This window comes from Larimichthys crocea, chromosome I (assembly GCF_000972845.2).
Source record: "Larimichthys crocea isolate SSNF chromosome I, L_crocea_2.0, whole genome shotgun sequence".
Classification (NCBI taxonomy): domain Eukaryota; kingdom Metazoa; phylum Chordata; class Actinopteri; family Sciaenidae; genus Larimichthys; species Larimichthys crocea.
The window spans coordinates 32970219-32993044 of NC_040011.1; the positions used below are offsets into that span (position 1 = coordinate 32970219).

Genomic DNA, 22826 nt, shown 5'->3' on the forward strand with positions numbered 1-22826 from the left:
AACATTTTTGGTGACACTTTATTTGGATAGTCCACCTACAGATAATATTTGTAACATTTTAACAGTTTATTAGTTGAGATCTGACAACTGTTTACTGATATTACATACACTGTGGTTAAAGTCTGGGTTAAGACACAAAAAACATCAAAAAATCTTGGTTACAGTTTATTCATAAATTGTCACTGTAATTTAGCCACAAACACATTATAAACTACCTATCCAACTAAATTGTTACCCTTTTTATCTTTTTATGAAGTCATGTTACAGAGAAATATACTTCAGATGTGAAAGTTTTCAGGACCTTTAATACCTCACATTCATACCTCACACAGCTTCTCCAGGGAGGGGACGAAGTAGTCATCACAGACGAGGGCCAGGGCACAGAACATGTAAATGGTCTATAAAGAGAGAGAGAGAGAGAGAGAGAGAGAGAGAGAGAGAGAGAGAGAGAGATAAATATTACAGGGATCAGTGAGGTATGATGTTATTGATACATATGAAACGACAGGGTGAAAAGTCCACGCTTCCAGCTGCACAGTGAGCTGTGATTTATCCGCTGGTGTTTCAACTCGCAGATCTCTGTTCTGTATGAACCCTCAGTGTACAGTGGAGAACATCTCTCTGTTCTAAATGCTTCATTAAATTTACATGTAAATTACGATGAAAAATGAAACGGTGAGTCGAGTAATTGAAGGCTACAGATTTCAGAGATCTGATGCCTTGCAAATGCAGTGCTGTGGTACATTAACGGATCAGACATTAAATATTCACGAACAATATACGTATGTGGGATGCATTTTTTACATTTTTAAACAGGGAACTTAGTTTTCAGTTTTCAAACCTGGAGGGGGAGGTCACATATGGGCTTTTAAATATAATATATTTTTGTCCTTATATATAAACAATAGCTCATGGTTGAAAAATCTACTAAATCCCTGAATTTTAGAGTCTTCAATTCAATCTACAATGGCTTTGTTGGTTGTTAAGGTTTTGTTTCATTTGTTTTACAATAAATAAACTGTTCTTTTCTTTTACAGAAAATTTGTATTGGTATTTATATCTTTCCCTACTTACAAAAAATAAGTAACTGACCAGTAAGAGGCTCATGCAACTTGACTCGATACATGTTGTCTTGCATTGCTACACATGAGGTGGCAAGTCTAAAGTAAGCATGACCCATAGAGCCACAATCCCAGATTTATGGGACTTTATGCAGTCAAACTAAGTTTGTTGCTGGCATAATTTATCATCTATTTTGAATCCCCAAAATCCCATTTATTACATCATGTGTTTGTTTTGTTTTTTTGTTTTGATAACAAAAAGAAATAAATTTTCCACAAGAAAATGAAACATAAAATAAAAAGCACAACCACAACAAAATAATAATTTGTACCATCTAAAAATAAATATCATATACATACAATAATGGGCCCAGCAAAGACCCCTGGGGAACCCCACAAGTAACCTTTACAAAAAACTGTCTAAATGTCCCCTGAATAGTCTAACAATGGCAGGATTCATTATGACCTAAGAATATACTGTATGAAATGCTTCTCATGCTGCTCATGCATCCTGCCGTACACCCCCCATATGCAACCTTTCCTTGGTATCATATAATACATACAACCCAGAGCAGGGAGAGAGGCAGAGACAGGGTGGAGATAAAAGACAGACAGAGATGATCAAGGGAGGAAATGTCAAATTTGTGCTGACAGACTGACGGGGAACATGTGAACAAAGGAAAGGCACAAATATCCTTACACTTTGTAATAACAAAGCCTTTCAAAGACCTGCTTACATGAATGACGTGTGTGAGTAAGTGTGTATTTTTCTTTTTTCTTTTGTGCTCAGTACTGAGACACATCTTACTTTGCGCCAGGAGTTCTTCTATTTCCTGTTTGTGAAAGCAGGTGAGAGTGAGCTGAACTACCCAACGCCTGCATGAGAGCTATGACTGAGCCCACACACTAAATGACTTTCAGTGTGTGTGTGAAGGAAAGGACTGCTTCCATAAGCACAAGGCCATTAGTCATTGAGGTAAAGAGGTGTTTGTTCATTCAGGACAAGAAACAAGTCAGAGGTTACATGTAATCCTGACAACTGGCTTAATGTGGATTCAGGTTTAAGGTTGACACAACAGCCACCATCGCCCTCACGAGCCCCCTGTGGAGTGAATGAACATGTGTGCATACTGAATGTAAATTTGTTTGTGTGTTCTATGTTGCACGCACACATGGAAGGTCTTAAATCAAGAGATGTGTTTGTGAGAGCAAATCTTTTCTGAGAAGTGATGATGCAAACATTAATGAGCTGTGCAGAATTGAAAGGGGGGCAGCAGTGCAGCTGTCAAGAGAACAGCAGTTGGAAGTAAAATACTGTGATATTAAAATTCAGTTGATGAAACTCGTACAAACAAGTTTTATATTCTACTTTTCTGTCTTCAAGCTGAATCCAGTAGGAGAATCACACATGGTCAACTGACAGTAGGATCACTTCCCAGCAGCTTCACTTCACAAGAAAAGCACAGCAGGATCTAATCTGTGTTTACATCAACATCCCTGAAATAAGACCAGGGCAGCATGATGCAGGCAACAAAACCCACATGAGATTTTGAATGATTTGACTTAATAAGGCCTTTTATTTTCTATACTTGAACCTGTAGAGCAGCAGGAGAGTAATCAGGTAGAAGTATGTCTGACTAACAGTAAAAGCGAGCAGCAATGGGTGGAGAGACTACTATTTATACTACTGTATGTATTCAGAGCAATTGTTGCAAGTCACAATTAACTGGTGGGTTTGAAGTTCCAAGTCAAATCTAAACAAAACCTAAGCAACATTCAAGTCCAAAACTTTGTCTTTCAGATCTTAAACAAACAGCAAACATAATGCCATTCAACATGAGTTTTTACCAGAGTAACAGACGGTAAATATACAAAGAAAATTGATTTCATGTATCACTTTTGTTGGAATAAATATATATCAGTATGCTTATTTTATTCATCAATATCAGCCTATCACATGTATATTGATAACTGATTTGTGCAATGTGCAAACTTTTTTTGTTAATAGGACATAATGCAGATTACGTGGAGTAATTCTGACTTGCTATTTATGTTTAATTTGTATTTTTGTATTATATGTATTAATTACTAAATTCCCAGTGAAGTTTATTGTTTCAGAGCACTGAGGTCATTTTGGATAATTATAGTTATATCTTATGTAAGCGTTTGATAACCATGTTAGATCATTGCAGCATATTCATATTTTATTCATATCAGTATTAGAATTCTTCATTCGGTATTGCCATTGGCCTCAAAGACCCTGTATCAGTCTGGCTCTAGTGATAATCTGACGTATCATCTGTTGTCTGTCTGCTGGTTTTACTTCCTGCTCGTGCGACATTATTTTCTGCTGTTGGATTGATTCACAGTATGTCTGCTGTCAGCAAGCTGAACTGAGGTTTTGATTTGCTGAACTGCAAAAGAATCCAATAAAAATAATGTAATAAAAACAATCTCTAAAGCTCTGGACAAAGATAGTGAGCGGACCGTGAGTGGAAGTTAAGAATATTTACTGTTCAGAATGAAGGTCAAGATCCTCTCATGCTCAACATATTAATAATTAGCACAGCTGCAGCTCTGGTTTAAAGACACTTGACAAATAATTTATGCTGAGCCTGAGGAGACGCTGTCACTGGTGTCATTTAGCTCGTTCCCTGGCTCATTTCCTGCGTACGACATTCCAAATTTGTTTGGGGACATTTCAGTGGCTGTGTTGCATGTCACACTCCAAACACATGAAGTCACATTGAGCATGCTTTTTCCTCAGGACTGGCCCATTTTGCATCTGAATTCATTTTCCAAAAATGGAAAGGTGGAAAGGTTTACAACATACAGTACACTCTGCAGGTATTAGCGCAGATTGTCCTTCCTGAAATCCACAGAATGCTGTTCTCTCCACAAAGTACAGTAACACCTGCTATGAAATGACGTAGAACACATTATTTTAAAGGTTAGACATCACTGGGAAATAGCTTGTGATGATACACTGTATTTTTGGCTTTTTTTTTTTCTTTTTTTTTTAAACATTCAAGCTGCCCTAGAAAAGGTTACTTTCATTTGCCCTTCTGCAGCAGCAAAAGGCTACCTCAGAGGGTGATGGCACTGTTAGTAGTGACATTGTCTATAATGTCGGACATGAACTGGCAAAATGGTCAGTTCAATGGTTCTTAGCACTCTGTTTATGAAAAGCAAGGTTCCCCAGAGAAGCCACTCTGCTGGCATGAGCTTCCATTACAGTCAGCCCTCCAGAGACTGTCAGCAACAGCACAACACAACATGGGTCATCGAGCACTGGAACATTCTGGCTGCCTCATGCCAGTCATACAAGAGTGATGGCAGAGTGACTCCATCGCATCCTTGACCTCGCATATTGACCCCTCTTGGGCCGCTGGAGAGGCCAGCGGAGCTGGTGATGCATGAGCTGAGCCAATGAGATACAGCCCGGAGAGAAGAGGCAAGGAGAGGAGAGAAGACAAAAGGAGAGAAGAGGAGAGGAGAGGATCTGACATTGTGCTGCAGATCCAGATCTTCTGCTCAGCCAGATGGGATGAAATATCTACAGTGGTACCATTTGTTAAACCGCACTGGGTGACAGCATGCCAGCAATTATCCTATGACTTAATAAAAACTAAATGAAAACACCCAAATCTCCAAACGAACTGTCAGCGAGTGAGTTGCATTGTGGGTTATGCAAAGTAAGTGGAAGGTTATGACAAGTGGGGAAGAATGTGTGGAATAAAAAAGGAGTGCAGGGTTTAATCAGTGGAATATTCTTTTAAAGATTATGGCTGCTGTGTTTCGTCAACAGATCCCATGATTAGACAAAAAGAGGCTGGACTGCCAAGATAGCGATGGCTAGAGCCGCCACAGTGACCTTCAGAACAGCTCTTAAGAAACCTGTGGATGATGTCACAGATACGGCATCTGTAACTCGCTCTATCTGGCCAGCTTTATTTCCTTTTATAGTTTTCTGATGCTTCACAGTTATCTGTAATTTCTCTGTTATATCATGAGCTCAGTTACTTTTACTGCTGCTTCAGGTTTAAGTTGTGTGCTATTGTCGTATTAACTGGTTCATTTGAAGTGACTGTTCTCTCTACACCTTAACAGCTTGTGACTGAACGCCTTATGGCATTTTCTATCCGCAGCCAAGGCGATTATTGTGTGGGAGGCTGCAGCAACCTTGTTTGATCGCGCTGGTGTTTATAGTAACCAGTGTTGGTTGTCCAACTGTTGTTGAGTAAGGCCATAATTGGGATTATTATGATGTTATGGCTTATCATTATGCTGTAGATTACTTTGACTTTTTGTTTCTTATAGACTAAAGACACAACTCAAACACATGACATGTGCAGCAAGTGAAAACAAAGCCTGTGTATCAAGATATCTCTCGTCTAGCGCTGATTCTTTGACTGGAGACACATCTGCTGCCTTAACCAGCTAAACTGTGGGAGGTTGTCGCTCTTGTTTTTAACTGAAAATTACTCAAACAGGATTAAACAGTGCATTTGTCTGAGACTGCAAATTAATACACATTTAATGATTTAGTGAGTATTAACAGCATTTGGATGGTGCATGTGGGATTGAGTCAAAATAAACTACAGTTCCCATGGTTATGGTAATGAAGCGACATGTCACTCTGTAACAGTGTTGCTCACTGATGTGTTTTTAATAGCTCTCTCTTGGATACAGTCTCACATGTCAACACACACACACACACACAGAGGTGTGTAGGTGAACTTACACACAGGACGTGCAGGGCCACGGCTCCTTCTGTTCTCTCTTCATTTGTGAACAGGTCTGATGGGAACTCGTGCAGAGCTGTAAGAGACAGACACGTATGGTTAAGACAATTCATATACAGTATGTGAATGTGTGTGCGTGTGTGTGTGTGTTTCTGCAGACAGTACAAGGAAACACATGCCCAGCAGAAAGCAAAGAGACCCATGTGTACTGACAAAGAGCCGTGCCCAGAGAGTCCCCCGTCCAAGTGTGTGTGACAGTCTGACTGTGCCCTGCCAAGGACTGTGTACGAGCATGCTTCCTCCGAGAGCGACAAGAAGAGAAGAAGGAAATGGAAAAAGTGAACACTAGGAGGACAAAGCGAGGGCAAAGAGGAGAGAGAGCTTTTTAAAAATAGAGCGAGGGATATTTAGGGTAAGGCAAGTGGGATGGAGAGCAAAGGAGAGAGAATGGGTGGTGGGAGTTTAACTGCAATTTGCAAACTCCACTTCTCTGCATGGGAATATGAGTAGAAATGAGCAAGAGAGAGCGGCTGTGTGCGAGCAGAAGAAGATGGGGAAACAAGACTGAGAAAAGTGGAAAGTTGGCAGAGAGTGTGAGGGAAAACAGAAAGAAGTGGAAAAAGAGGGAGTCTGGTTTTAAATGGTGGTCTGAGTTACTCTACCCCCCTCTCTGTGGCTTCTTGACTTCCGCCCCTCTCTCAGCCCCACAGTCCCTCTTTGACTGCCAAATCCAATGACAGGTGCTTGGCTGCTTGGTTGAGGAACCTTTGCTTCTGACCCCTCGAGCATCAAGTCACCGCTGTCATCATTTATTCCCACACAAATCAGGAGCCCATTCAGACCACTGTTAACATCGCTTACATATTTCATCACCTTCTATTCCTCTGCCAGGCACTGGGCAGGGAGCGTATGGGCTAATGCTAATGATGGATAGCATGTGTTGCAACAAAAGGCAAAATCTGAATCAGAAATATTTTATTCACCAGCACAGGGAGTGTTCTGGAGAGACAATGTGCTACATGCTACTAGATATGGACTCCATGGACTCCCAGATACTTAAAACAGTAAGTCCCACAAGATATCAATGCAGGGATGCATTGCAAAGATAAGCCTGATTGGCTTATCTATCTCTGGGGGCAGGTCTTGCACGCATAACAAAGTTTGATTGACACATTTGGGCCAATCATTTGGGAGAAATTTTAAAAAACAGTCAGTAGACACAGTGTCTGAATTACCTCTGTAACTGTGTGCATCCCTTTAAAACAAAGCAACTCTATTCTGAGACCTTCGGATCCATCATTTTGCCTGGAGTGATTATGTTTAAAACCGGTACTTTGCGGACATATCTCATCCCATCATGCAGTGTTCTGCTAGAAAACTCGTCCCCATCAAGCAGCAACCGCCAATGCCGAAGTGCCAAAAAACTGCAGTTCCTCAAACGGCCACTTGAGGCTGGCTACAGATTGAGATCTTTATAAGTCCCTATGTTCAAATGTCCAACTTCACAGCAGAAATAAACATGTTTACAGCCTGGTACAAAAAACTGTTTTGGTCTCTATAGATAATTTCCCCATTCATGACAACTGTACTGAGGGTGGATTTATATACAACTCACCTGTGCACATTATATTAGGGCTTTAAATTATGCAGAATTAAGAGCACAGCCACTTTGATTGACAGGTGGGTGCCGTTACAGGTGGCTTGTTTATCCAGGTGTCATTCGGTCACCGATGATCCACGTCTTTGCCGATTTTTAGATTAGCTGGGAGACTGCCAAAATGCTGGTGTCACCACAGTAAGCTTCAAAACAGCTCTTCAGAAACCTGTGGGTGACGTAATAAAGACTACATCCATTTTTTATACTGTCTATGTTCCCCACCATGCACTTTTCTGAATGTTTAGAGGTGCACATTGAAAACTCAGGTTGATTTCTCCTATACACCTGGCTTTGGAAATTGGAGGTTGGTCAAAGTTGAAAACAAGGACAACACAGATATTTGTATTGCCCGCGACATGACCTTTAAGTATTTATTTATAAAATCTGTGGGAAAAAGGTTGAATGTTCAGAACACAATGGGTCTACAGCTACTGTATGAAATATGGTTCTGTGTGAATGTTGAATATTGTGTCAAAGTGAGTCAGGAGATTTTGATTTCAAGAGTTCATCCTCGTTAAATAAAGGGCAAAAATATGAAAACAAATTGGTGTAAATCACAGGAAATCGTATTCAGACAACATGAGAATAATATGTGATTGGTTATTCACAAATCATTATTAACAAATCAACAGTACACTCGGCAGCTCCATAGACAATATAACACATGAACCTATCCGTGACATCACCTACAGGTTTCTGAAAAGCCATTGTGAGCTGAAGCGGGTTGAATGAAGCCTGGTTGCTCAAACAAATCTTTTGTAGTGGCACCCACCTGTCAGTCAAAGTGGCCGTGCTCTTAATTATGTTAACTTTAAGCCTTAATATAATCTGAACAGGTGAGTTGTATATAAATTCACCCTCAGTACAGTTGTCATGAACGGGGAAATTAGCTATAGAGACCAAAACTGTTTTTTGTACCAGGCTGTAAACATGTTTATTTCTGCTGTGAAGTTGGACATTTGAACATGGGGACTTATGGAGATATGTTCTGGTGCCAGCCTCAAGTGGCCATTTAAGGAACTGCAGCACAAGCCATATGTAACCAATAGCGGAGGTTGGAAGTGAAAAAAAGAGTTTATTTTAATGAAGCAAAGCACACACTGCTTTGAGCTAAATGCTAACATCAGCATGCTTACATGCTAACACCTGATGTTTTGCAGACACTTTGATAGCATAGTATTACACATTACGCATTCAGCGTTGACTGTCATTAGTTTTACACCAAACCAACGTGCTGGACAGTGAGGTTTTGACCTGATGATGGCGCTAGATAAAATGTCAAAGATCACCAGAGTTATTATAACTTACACTGAGGAGAACGTGAACATCTGCACCGAGTTTAATGGCAATTTATCCAATAGTTAGTGACACTTCTCTCTGGACTGTCATGGTGCACCGACTAACCAACTGACCGACCGTGCAACATAACCATCTCTAGAGCAGTGCTCGAAACTTCCACCTGGATCACTAGATATGTTCTAAGATAAGTTATGAAACAAATGAACTGTTTTTATGGCATTGACATGAGTGAGAGACAGGAAACATGGGGTCAGAGAGGGGATGATGACATGAGACAAAGGTTTAAACCAGGTGACACCAAGGTCACATCCAGGCATCTCATAGAGAGTAGGATGCTCTTCACTCGAGAGGCAGGTTGGCTAACCATAAGTGCTGGGTGAAAGAATGAATGAATAAACCAAGTGAGTGAGGAGTAGTTGAGCAGTTTATGATTCCGCCTACATCTTATTTCAGCCTCAGCTCCTTCGCAACATGTTGCAGAGAGAAAATGAGAGCAGAAAGAATAGTTCACTACTTTCCCACTGTTTTCTCCCACTCTCCCCCCTTTTGTACTCCGTTGACCTATTTGCATCTACAGTAACTCGCTGCGTTTGAGTGGCTGCAGTCCTCCTCTGCAATATGTTTCACTGCTATAACTTCTTAAGCCTAACACAATGCAGGGCAGCCTGTAAAAAGCCACAGAGGGTACAAAGCAGCAGAGCAGGCCATCTCGCTGCGACAGCTGGATGTGTTTAATATTTACTGTTACAAGCCGGTGTTTCGTTAGCTAAAACTCAATCCAGCCAAAATGCCAGGCTGGTGTGTGAAGGGAAAGAACAAGCAGCTCTCATGACAGGAATAAGGGCTTAATGTTGATGACAAACCATGACAAAATGCTGCCATCTTAAGCAGAAACTCCACAAAAATAATCACTAGGAACAGTGATAAGGGTGAAAAACAAGGCCGGGAGACTGCAGATTAAAAAAAAAAAAAACGCTACTAATTACTGTTCCAGGAAGCATGAAGCCCAATTTCCCATGAGAGGTATGTACATGTGCGCATGTGATGTAGAACCACACACTCCCACGAGAAGCCCACTGAACCTTCATGTAAACAAGGTGTTTTACACACATCAACACTCAAAGGTTCCACTTCACAGCACGTAGCTCTTTCTAAATGTGAATCAGAAACACATGCTCACCATGTCACACCGCTACAGAATTATAAACTTTCAGAGTAAACCGGTTTACTGCTCGGGCTTATGTTTTGGCTCGTTATAATTGAAGTGTTCGACTGTTCACTACACCCGTCCCCTGTCCAATCATAGCTCAGCAATCATAGCCAGGCCTGTCAAGCTTTAGATTTATCAACATGCTAAACTATTTCTTTTCTTTATTAAGTTTTCCAAAACCAAAAACACTGAAGCAAAAGTGGAAAGAAGTGATTAAAACATTCTGATTTTACATCATGACATGCAAATGTCAGGCTAACTACCTACAGTAGTAACCCAGCTGTACTTCCAGAGAAAACACATATTTCGTCAACAGATATTTCATATTGCATTTACATTAAAACCATTAATGATAGCTCAGCACTGTGTAGTACTGTAGTATCAGAGTCCAGGGATTGGGGAAATTTCAGCAACTTTAGCCAAACTTGAATATCCAAGATAATGTTGGGCTCACCAAACATTGGTCAGTACTCAATCTAAAAGCTCTTGTAACATTAAAAGTGAAAGACAGTTTGAAAATATGAACAAAAGCATAAATTGCTACTGTAAGCAGCAACACTTTCCTTGTTATGTTTTATCGTCACATTCATCATTCTAGGACTAACTGGATTTATTACAATAAGAACAATGTTTGTGTACAGGCCCTCTCTGTGGATCATCAACTAGTGAGGATGCAGATTGTTTGCCTGTGACCTGAGCCTCAGCCTTTAGCACAATAGTAGCCATCAAGCATATTTAACATGCCTTTTACAAGATTTTTTTTTTCTTTTTCACAACCATTTAGTCCAAAACATTGAAAAGTCAGCTGGAAACAGTGTTTTCAGCCGACTCATGGAGCTAACTTTAGCTGCGTGGAACAGATGTAATCACAGCAAAACAAACCGTTGCCTGTTAGAAATGAGCAGCCTGCTTTTGTCTTCTTCTGTCTGAATACAAGGACCCAATGTTTTAAAAATGACCATCAATTTCTGGTGGTAAATATGCCATTGCTATCATTGTAAAATGTATTTGTGTTTGTGCAAGGATCTAAAATTCGAGAGACGTAGCAACAGTGATTAATGAGCGGTCACTTGCTGAGACGGTGTTAAGTGGCCATGTTTTATCTTGAGTGAAAAGGTAACATGATGCACAATTTTAATAACCAAAACTACACTCCTTACACCTTACACCAACTCAGGAGTGCACAGTCACTGAGGTGAACGCTGCTCTACATGAGCAGGTGGGACGAAGCGCTGAACTGCTGAGCCCTGTCGAGTGGACGTGGTGATAGAGACAAGAGGTTGTGCTGGCAGAGCAGTCGTCATTGACCATGCCCAGACATGAAGCTCACTGTGCCAGGGGGAGATACAGGCATCAGATGCACTCATCACCACTGCCTCACACACACACACCGAGCACCTGCCTTACTAACTCATGCTACACCCGGTTTAACTCCATATGCTTCCATGTCTCAGGGGTGGATGCTCTGTTCACTGAGTCGCAACACGCTCCAACCCCTCGACTCATACTCTACTTTAAACCTTCAGAACTGACGGTTGTTGCTCAGGTTACCTTCACACATTTACGATCACACACACACACACACACACACTGTCTCTACCAGCAGTAGACCATACATGGTCACTGAGCAGCCACACTGTCCTGGCTGTGAGTTTCGACACATTGACAGCAGTCGTTGCTGATGGAGGGTAGAGACTCACTCACACACAGTTTTCCTGCCAGTCTGGTGACATTCGGTGTGTTTAGAATGAATGCAAAGAGGATTTTTGAGATGACACATTTGCCTAGTTAATAAAGGTGCAAGAGGACGCTCTTTGTGGGAGACACTGTGTGCCGTCCACACAAGTTGAAAATGTAAGTATGTTTAACTTGAGGCTGTATTACTCTAATTCATAAACACAAGGAGACAAGAAGAGAAGGAGAGCCTGAAAATCGAACGTTCTTTGGTTCTTGATGCGCCACAAGTGATGCACAGCACGCTGAATACCTTACAGCAAGAAACCCGTTCATTAACACAAGGCCATGTGATCACTCACAATCACAATCCGATCTATCCAAAGGCGCTAAAGGTTTTCTTTCACCCATACATAACTGGTCACTTCTTACGCAACTGCTGCATTTGAGGAGTGACTCACCACTGCCGCATTCAAACACATATTCATACAACCAAGTGAAGGGATCACGCTTTCAAGTTCAACAAAACATGCACACTGCCAGAAGACACCACACGTCAAGTGAAAAGTGTCAAAGTGTATTTACTCTATGCACAGATGGACTGTATTTGGTGACCAGAGTGCAGTGAGCACTCCCAAATTCAAGATTCACATACTCCAGGTGTTAATCTGATACATATTGGATCACAATGTCAGTTTCAGTTTGGATAATCTGCCCAAGTTAATTAACAAATTTGTAAATGAAGTCATCTGACCGAGGCACTCGAACACATGCGCTCACGTCAGTCCACTTTGATCCGTATCATCAGTTTCAGTGCTCCTGCCTGGGTGCCTGTAAAGTGTGCTTGACTGTATCCGTCTTAACATGAACTCCATAGCAACAGAGTGAGTGTCTCCTTGTGGCAGTGTGTGTTTAAGTGGCAGAAGGAAGAGGTGGGCAAAAAAATAATAGACTGCTAGTCTTAACCTGAAGGGAGTCGCTCCTCTGCTGCAGCCGCTACTCCGCAGTTCTCTCGCCATTAGCGACGATGTTTGATGCGCAGAGCACGGGCAAAGACGCGGTGCATTATGCATGATGTTTGGAGATTGGAAAAAAAACATGTGCCCTGGTGTATGATGGGAACCGTGATGGTGTGGACAAATAAAAGGAAGAAGGGTGGAAACTTACATTGTGAGAGATGTTACCTGAAGTTGACAGCCGAGGCAATAATATTTCACAGTCATGCTGATGAAGCAGAACGTGGGGAAATGTACTGAGTGCACATGATGGGAGGAATAGTGCGAGAGAGGGGGGGAGGGAGGGAGGGTGAGAAAACAAGTGGCGTAGTTGGCCTGGTAATTAGTGCAGTTGTAAGTGAGGTCACTGGGATGAACCCTTAGCAGCTGCTGATAGTGCTCCGGCCCCTGCTGGCTGTAGTACGCACACCCACGCAAAAGCACACTATCACTGAGCGAGCAGATGGGGCGAGATACAAACTCATGTGCAAAAACACACACACAAACACACACACACACATACAAGGCCAGCGAGATTTCAGTTGTTTCCCTTCTGGCAATCATCCCGGTCTCCCCGTTCCTCTTCTCTGTGTACAATCAGTGGCAGTCAATGTATCAATCAGCAATCAGGCTCCAGCTTGCTGGGGGACACGTTCTGCCTCGGCCCGCTTCGTTTCTCCTGTTGGAGCTCACTGCTCACACGTCCGTCCATCCGCCCACCCGCCCTGCACCATCCCATGCAGGTCTAATTTACCAGGCAATTTGGAAGGAGCCACAGCGAGGAACCGAGGGGCTGTGAACTGAGATGTGGCATGGCTTCTGTTTGGTGAGGTTTCCTTCGTGCCGGAGCTCTGCAGCACCTTTTGCTTTTTTCTTCAGGCTCGACCGAATGTTCAGACACACAAGTGCACTGCATACTAGACTGTGTGGACTATCTTTGATGTCACTTGATGTCATTTGATTCTTCTCATGTCATGAAACAGGCTACAGAAGTGAGTCAGTCTCCTTAAGTCCCCATGTTAAAGTGTCCAACTTCTCAGCAGAAATAAACATGTTTACAGCCTGGTACAAAAAACTGTTTTGGTCTCTGTAGCTAATTCATGACAACAAAGTTATGCAGAATTCAGTTCAGTGTCACCGTTTGATTGACAGGTAAGTGTCCTTACAGATGTCTTATTAGAGCACCAGGCATATGTTTCCACCGAAAGAAGTACATCCAACATGGCAACGTCCAGCACCGCATATTTTCAGTGCTTCAGAAACCTGTGGGTGACGTCACTCAGGCTTTGTCTATTCTATACTGTCACTGATGGCAACTCTGTCATGATGGTAAATTGCTCCAGTGGCCAACAATGGTATTGCAATAAAAAATTGCCTGTGGTTTAAAAAGCATTTTTCTGAGGACACAATGAACTAGAAATGATTCCACCATGACTTATTTAAGGTTTAATAACTGAGAGATGCAGTTGGATGCACAAGAAGAAGAAGAAGAAGAAGAAGAAGAAGAAGAAGATGTTTTATGTGCCATAAATTAAAGGAACTGGATTCTGTGTTCAAAGTCTGTGTCCCTATCTTTCCAACATAACTCTCTTACACTGGAGAAGGTTTTCAGGCTTCTGCATCACTGAGTCCACAGAGGATCTGCATTACAGACCCACAATAGCCAAGCTGGCTGACATCCTGCTGATTCCCCGCACACATTAATCAAATAATTTACTGATATGGCTCCTTAAAAGTTTTATTGGACCCAATGGATCAACTTTTCACAACACAAAGAGACACTTCAGAGTGTTTGAGACAGTGTTCGAGAGGAATGTATTCAACGTTTTACCCGAAAGACACCGAGCGTCCTGCTTTATCCTGTCTAGTATGTCTTAGTGGAAGACGACCGATGTGGTATCTGGGACAGCTCATGACATCTAAGCAAAAAGACTAGATGTTTTTTTGCCTCTGGATGGTCATCCTGTTAGCAGCACACTCAGGTCAGGGGCAGCCAATCCATCACGTGGGTGCAATGTCACCCTCACCTTTATGCTACTCACCAACACCATCACCCTCTTTCTACTGACTGGGAAGGCAGGAGGAAGTGTTCACCTTCACTGCAGAGTGACGGTGAATGGTTTCAGGTTTACTTTTATTCATAAAAATGTGTTTACACACGTGAACTTTCATTGTTGGTTCACCGTTGGGTCAGGGGATTTAATCTAAAGTAACTGATGTATGACACGCAAGTCGTAAAAGCATCAAAATAGTTGTTGATTAAGCTTCTGTCCACTGGCACTTGTGAGGTCACAGCGAGTGTGTTGGTTTATTCATAAAGAGGGAAACAGAGATGAGGAGAGGATGGGAGGGCGGTGCACATGCATTATGGTGGGTGTTACTCTTGCTCTTGGCCTAGAACGCTCCCTCACATCTACTGTACAAATCCCAGCAGATAACCACCCCTAACGCTTCCTCATTCCCTCCGACTTTCACATTTATTTATAACCATCACAGAGATGGGTGGAGTAGTGCTTGGGAGTCTTTGGGGATTTCCTGCAATCTCTGCTCTTTAAATATATAACATGGAGTCAGGAAGCCCCCTTTGCCCCAGCTACGTTCACCACTTCTCACCCAATGCTTCCAGTGGGTTTCATGAGTGAGAAAAGCAGTTGGTGTTACATATTTTAGTTGCACATCAGAAATAATTACAGGTGATATCTGTATGCAAACCACAATGCAGGCCCACTCACTCACTCACTAAAATAAAGCTGTCCAAACAAGTGAACAGCATGGAAAGCATCTGCGTGCTCTCCCTCTCCTACAGGTCGCACAGATACATAGATGGATGTTAATGATTTCATTAGAGAGCAAAAATGTGTTGATAAGCTCATGTAGGCACGGTGAATTATTCAGAGCGTCTTAAGGGGCGCACCCTGCTGGCTGAAACTGCTAATGCGAGCCGCCGCTGTAAATGTTTCTTTGCCATTCATCCCAAAGGTAATTTAAAAATCGACAGACGCCTCGCTGTGAGTGCAGAGGACGAAGATCAGGAGGAAGATCTGTGAGGTTCAGCCACAGAGTGGAAATAAACAGTGACGATGCTCCCCAAAAATCTAGACTCCTACCCTCCTCACACACTCTCTCTCTCTCTCGTACCGGTGATGATGTCACCCTCTCCCGAGTAAGAGCCCAGGAGTCTTACGTAACACAGGGCAAGGCTCCGTATGCTCTGAAAGGGCGGGTTGGAGAGAGGGCACTCAGGGATGTGCACACAGTGAGGGAATGCAAGTGTGTGTGTGTGTGTGTGTGTGTGTGTGTGTGTGTGTGTGCATGTGTACAAAATTTTGCCCCTGCTCCCTTCTCATTGATGATATAATACTTTCAGGCCGTTGTCATGGAGACAAACAGGCACCACTGGCTGGATTTGGCATTGGGGGGTTAGATGACGAGGGAAGGGGGTTGTCTAACTGCATTTGGAGATTTGGATGTGTGTGTGTGTGTGTGTGTGTGTGTGTGTGTGTGTGTGTGTGTGTGTGTGCCCACAGTTGCTGTTTTGCTGTTCTGATGACTAAGCATATTATATTACAGTTTGGTACAGACCAGACACGACCTCTGGAGTAAAGGCTCAAGAGGATTTCACTATGTGTGTGTGTGTGTGTGTGTGTGTGACAGATAAACAGAAAGTCAGAGACAGAGCAGTATAAACAAACTATGATGTGATATTTGAAACCATTTGATAAAACACTATTGAAATTCCAGATGGTTCGGTTCTATCAGCAAATACAGATTAAACTTATATCTTCACAGAGCACTGGATGGTAGCTGGTGTCAATATTCTTGATGTTTCCTCAGTAAAAGGCCATCACCTTAAAGGATTATTCCCGTTTGTTACACCATGGTGTCTTATATTCATAGTTCTGACCATTATTTCTGTAGATTATAACACTGTAACATCGATGAGAACCATTCTGATGATCTGATGGGTAAAAACTGTGAACCCTCTCATGACCAGATAAAGAAGTTTGACCAGACTATGTAACCCACTTTAAGTGAGCACAAGAATGAGAATAAGTTTATATTAACTTTATATCACATTTCTTAACAAGGTTACAAAGTGCTTCACAGAAAAGGAAAAAAAAAACATACAGATAAAGAAGAGCCACATAAAGACACTGAGAGATAAAAAAAAAAAAATATATCAAAAATGTAAATGTGTAGCAATGATAAAAGCCACTAACTTATTTAAAAGTTTTAAGAGAGGATTTAAAAGATACTAATGATGCAGGCTGTCTGATTTCACACAGGGCTGGGGCTCTAACAGCAAAAGGCTCAGACAGCTTTGGTCATAAGCCAGGATGTGGGAACAACCAGAGACCTTCATCCACCGACCTCAGAGAACGCCAAGGTGCAGCATTGCAACCAGAACGAGAAGAGAGCTGCTTCATGGACTCACAAGCAAAATGTTAGAAGTGTTACTGATTTTGTGCACTGAGGCTAATCATAATGCCATTAATGAACTTTTTTTGTGATTAATGTCATAGAAGTTTCCATATTTGGGGCCTTTCGGGACCGATGACACCATAATCATGAAACACTCATGTCACACTATTTTCTTATTTTGCACTGTGATAAAAGGGGAAAGCTGTGAAATACCCTGAATTTTACTTCTAGGTAAAATGACTCAGTTAACGTGAGCCTCACTGGATGTTCAAGGACAAAGCAGGATAAGAGAGCTGTCTATTGTCCTGTCTTGCAAGTAGTGCTTGTCCCAGTTTGTCCCAGTAAAAGATAACATGTAACTCAGCCCCTTGTTGACTTTGCTCTTCTCCGTGTATAAAAACTGAGATCACTTGTGCTCAATGCTCATTTGCCAACCTCATTCATTTGACTATGTTTGTTAGATCATCTGCAGTCATGTGCGCAGGAACGTATTTTCAGCAGTGGGTGCTGCCCTGATTCATGTGTGCGCATGACAGCACACACACATACACATAATATGAACAATTAGATGTTACGTAGTGAGTTTATTTAGTTAAATGTGAAACTTGCGTGGAAATATTATTACAGCACTGTAGCAGAGTGGCTCTAAGGAAATGTCGGTCTGCATCACTGCAACAACTGACCACATGGCTGGCCTCAATAAGCCTCACAAAGCATAAAAAAGTACAGTAATAACAAATGTTATTACCATGCTTTATATGAAACTATACTTATTGTATGAAAAGATACCTTAGCGGTCAGAGTACATTTAAAGTTTGTGTAACAGCTTTACTGCTGCAAAACTTCCACGTCCACACGTCATTTAAATAGACAAAAACAACTATTTGAGCTCAAAAACATCTCTGAGGTCAGCATTATTCTTTAAATCCAATCAACTGTTTGAATAGCGGGAGATCACCATGGGCGAATCTATTCACTTATCTGAAATTAATAAAGAAAGACAAGATAGCTGTATAAAAAACTACAAAAGCTCATACTGCCACTATCACTTGAAGCTACTGCTAGGCATGCAAATGTCTGCAGATGCTGAATTAAATTTCCAGAAAGACAAGTCTTAAGTCATGACTCTTGTACCTTTATTCAACAGAACATTAAAACACCACAGGAGTCAATAATCTTAATGATCTTAAGTAATTTGGAGCCAGGTCATACGGTATTAAGTACCTTAAGTATTAAGAGTGATCAGTAACATTTGTGTGTGTCTGAGGTTTCACCAAAGACTATAACCTCAGATTTATCGCCGTTCAGTTTAAAAAAGCTTTGGGACATTCAACATTTGATATCACTGAGGCAGGCAAGGAGATGCCGGAGAAATTGCTGGAGTTACTGGACTGGAGAGGAATGTAAAGCTGTGTGTCATCTGCATAACACTGAAAGCCAACACTATGGTTCTGGATGATCTGGATAACCATATATACTGACAACAACAGAGGGCCAAGAATGGACCCTTGATGAACACCACAGTTTAAATCAGCAACAGCAAAACTGGAACTTGCCATAACAACTGAAAAGGTCTATTGGACAGGTGTGAACATAGCAGTTTCCTTAAGACCATCCCAGGTTTCTTGATAATGTGTACAAGGATGCCGTGATCGAGTCAAACGTAGTGCACATATCTAAAAGCAGACAGAGCAGTCACCTCTATCAGCTGATAAAAGTAGGTCTTCACAGGACTGTGTCAGTGCTATGGCTAGCTCTAAATTCTGACTGAAAACTTCTAAAATCTTTTGCATAAAAGTAATTAAAAAAGTGATTAATTGGGATGAAATGACTTTTCTTGAGCATCTTAGATAAAAGAGATAGTTTAGAAATAATTGCACATTGCAGATGGAGGATTTCATTTGATAGTTTAACTTACAGAGTGCTAAGATCTAAGTGGTTTGAGACTAGGCGAAGGAGGCAGGATTATTGTTAATGGTGGGTGGATGCCGTGGATCAAGTGAAATCTTAGAAGACCAAATGCTCTCTTTCTTCACAATAATGCAAATTTCTCTATGTAATGATTTTTTCAGATTCCTGATCTGTACCTTTGATCTATTAAGAACTAATTGATAACACTAAATAAGAGACAACCACAAAGTTCTGTTAGGATGGATGGACCTGAAACTTATCGCCATTATATGATACATTCACATCAGTGCTGTTTTGTTTTACTGCTGAATCGACTACACTCAGTTTAGGATCATGTTGATTGGAGCCATCTCCAGTTCATGTATGTGTTTAGAAGTTCTTCCTGCACAGTACTGCAGTTGTACTTGGATTCTTTGAGAGCCTTTTCTGCCACATCTAACTGTTCAGTCATTTGCTATAAATGGTCAATTTTTATGACGTACTTCTGACTGAAATTCGTACACCAAATGACTCCTGTTAGAAAAATGTATTCTGCTAGTGAAGCTTCGAGCACAGAGTCTTTCAGTGCTATCATTACCAATAGAAGTAATGGCCAAAAATTAAGAGCCAGACTGCAATAAACCAGAATGACCTGCTCCTGTGGGGCTGCCTACTTGCCATAATGAATTATTCAGTAGCATCAACCTCTTGTTCAAAAGACCATGTCAACCAAATTACCACATGTGGCTCACTCTCCTTGCTCCTTGCTGCCGAAACTCCAACCATGCCTCCATTACATCCAGGATAGACTACTGCCCCAGATTCATCCAAAGTCCTCAATAAACTCTATTATATCCAAAACTTCTGTTCAGTCCCTCTCTACAAAAGATCCAATTCAGAGTCTTTCTCCTAACTCACCAAGCCCTCCATAACCAGGCCCTTTGCTATTTCAGTGACCTGCTCCACCACACCATATCATGCAGCCTCCATCCTTCTGATGATGACCTCCTGCCTATACGTTTAAGGACCAAGCACTGGACCTGGAGCATCAGAGCCTGCCCCCTTCGTCTGCAACTCCCTTCCCTAACAAATCAGAGGCTGCATTGACCGGTCTATGTTCAAAACACGACTCAAAACTCACCTTTATAGAACTGCTTTAATGTGTGTTAATGATATGTGCTGCATACGTTCAGTGTGATGATTTTACTCCTGTATAGTGTCTTTGTGTACCATGAATAGTGCTCTTTAAATAAAATGTATCGATATTATTATTATCACTGTTATCAGGAAGTCATAAAAATGCTATGAATACAACAATACGTTATAGAATTAAACAAGGAGTAAAGTGCCACAGTGGAATACCATTAGCAGATCTGTGAGCGGCGCGGCGGTGATGAATAACAGTTAAATATGCCATTAATGAATTGCTAACTCGCTCCACACAGGAGTGTGAAGCATTATGGATTGGCAATACATCTCCCTCTGCTCTCTCCCGTCAAACTACCATCGACTGGAAACTATCCAGCCCATTATGAATGCAATGATTCTGCATCTCACCCTTCTGGCTAATTATGCACAGTGGGGAATGTTTTTTCCCTCTGTGTATAAGTGTGTGTCTGTGTGAGTGAGTGTGTGTGTGTGTGTGTGTGTGCAATGACTGTGTGCTTTTCCTCTGTGAAAAACAACAGAACATATCTTCTGAATGATGCGATAGCCACTTCCCTAATAGTTAATTATGTGGTGAGGTTAAAGGAAGGGGAAAGACAGCGATGTTTGAAGACTGCTTTGAAAGATGGACTGAGTTGGTTTGAGATATTTGGACTTAAAAGGAACGAGAATACCATCTGATTTTTTTCTTTTTTTATATATATTTAACTCTTTTGAAGGATCAGTATCTGTCTGGACACATTTAATCAGCATCTCAACTCAAATCTCCAGATAAAGGGGGGATAATAGGGGGGGACGTGCCACAGCTGGCGTGTACACTTATTTTGTATCTAGTCAAAGGGAATAAGTGCACTGAAGCACAGCGTAATCGCCCTGAAAAAAAACACACCCAACTGACTTCCCTCCTGATTTGGAGAACAGAATAATACTGGCTTCCCTGAAGCTGTGAGATGAGCAGCCTCTCAGCTGTAGGGCAAACAAACTCGACTATGAAAATCCGGCACATGTTGGCGCTCCGAAGTCCATTCTCGAACCTCAGGGTGCCGCACGCTGGATGAAAAAGACAAATACTACAGCAGAGCAAAGTAGCTGCTCAATTTTAACAATCATGCTGAAAGCAAAGCATTCAGGGAGTTTGACTTGACCGGGGTTGGTAGAACAAAGAATGCGATGACTTCTCAAGATAAGTCGCTTACCGACAATAAAGCGATTTGATTCTCGCTGACATCACAAGGCGTCACGGGCCGCCCCTCGGATCACAGCCGCCACGTGAAGCTGTCGATGCTTTAACAGCGCAGTGACAACAAAGAGCAAACAGTGCGGACACTAACAAACACAACCAGAGGGGTTACGGCGCTCAACAACAAAAAAAAGGTGATTAAGGTTGCATTCCCCACCCTCGGGGATCCGTACAAGCTCATCGCCGTCTACATCCCGCGCATATTCCCATCCCAGCGCACGTGGAGGGCTGGGGGGCCTGTTCCGCACATGCTCAGTGGGCGACAATGATACGGGCTGACACATCGCATGTCGTGAGCATAGTTACCGTGCTGAGTAATGTGACATTTAAAGGCTCCCCTTCCTTGCACAGTTCGTAGCACGCACATGCACTTACATGCCAACGTACACAGATGTGCTCATGTGTACATATATCACGGGTGTAGGTCCCTTCGGGTGAGGAGACGGATTTTCACCATGGTTTGATTAAGACACATCACTCCAGTCACACAGGTTCATGACTCCGTGTTTATTCTAATACACTTAAACTGACACTGATCAGATATGCCATAATCTTACATGAACTGTGTACATTTATGAAGAGAAACATTATATGAACGTACAGATACAGTCGGAGGTGACAGGATTCGACTTACAAAACCCTAGACAGAAGTAAATAAAGCAAGCTATATGAAGTCACCTTTGTTAGGCGAGTATGCTTTTATTTTTACAACTCGGGTGTTATTTTTGTCCGAATTCCCACGACGGGTAGATTACGTCAGTGTAGCAGCTCCCAGGTGTGACTCTGTGATAATGTGTACTGCACGCATTCAGCTGGACGTTGCTAAAAAAGAAGGGATGCTCATTTAATCATCGCCGCATGAATAAGGCTGAGAAAAGACATACTCATGCATGAAATCTGAACACAAAGGGCAACGTCGCCAAATCCAAGACGCTAATGTGTAAAGTGAACAGTCTGACTCATTAAAGATCTCTAGACGCTGACATAATAACAGGAGGTCACGTCCTGAAGAAAGGGGTTCCTAAACAAATAACATCCAGTGTCTCGCTGCACGTCACGTCCACCTGCACATCAGCAAAGCTCAATCAGTGCGACAAAGCTCACGGGGCTAAGTTTGGGTATAACCCTGGCCTTTCAATCTAACACCGGTGACTCACTTTTAAACAGTGTACATCACCATGGTTACACAGGCTCGCACAGCTTACTCTGGAGCAGGTTAAGTTCACTCTATTGAATCCATGTATAAAGCTCAACCCCTCATGATTCATCGCAGTGGAAAGAAAAAATGGCATCAGTGCTGCATTCAGATCAGATGAATGAGAGTTTACAAAGCTGCGAGAAGAAACTATAGTACTACATAAAAGATACTATGTATGAAAGCCAACAGTGATTTATTATAGAACATGTTTGTAACATTTCCAGGACGCTTGGCCTGCCTGAATGTAAAATATTGCTTCCAAGAAATA

At 41.9% G+C, this 22826-nt stretch overlaps 1 protein-coding gene across 6 annotated transcripts in view; it reads right to left on the reverse strand.

Moving 5' to 3' along the window:
• The window catches only part of LOC104926633 (sodium/potassium/calcium exchanger 3), a 56428-nt gene that overhangs the window by 16754 nt on the left and 16848 nt on the right, over nt 1-22826 (reverse strand). For 2 of the 6 annotated variants that reach the window (XR_003463467.1, XM_027286115.1), the window contains exons 3-4: nt 5806-5882; nt 324-398 (exon numbers count right to left, since the gene is read on the reverse strand). Coding sequence is in view for 5 of the 6 variants with exons in the window: in XM_027286115.1 (XP_027141916.1) it covers nt 324-398; nt 5806-5882 (152 nt within the window). In the remaining variant the exon portion in view is untranslated. Of the gene's footprint in view, nt 1-310; nt 399-5805; nt 5883-12612; nt 12793-12813; nt 13128-13164; nt 13707-22826 lie in introns of those variants that run through there. The other 4 variants (XM_027286141.1, XM_027286125.1, XM_027286135.1 and 1 more) reach the window with 4 other exon arrangements.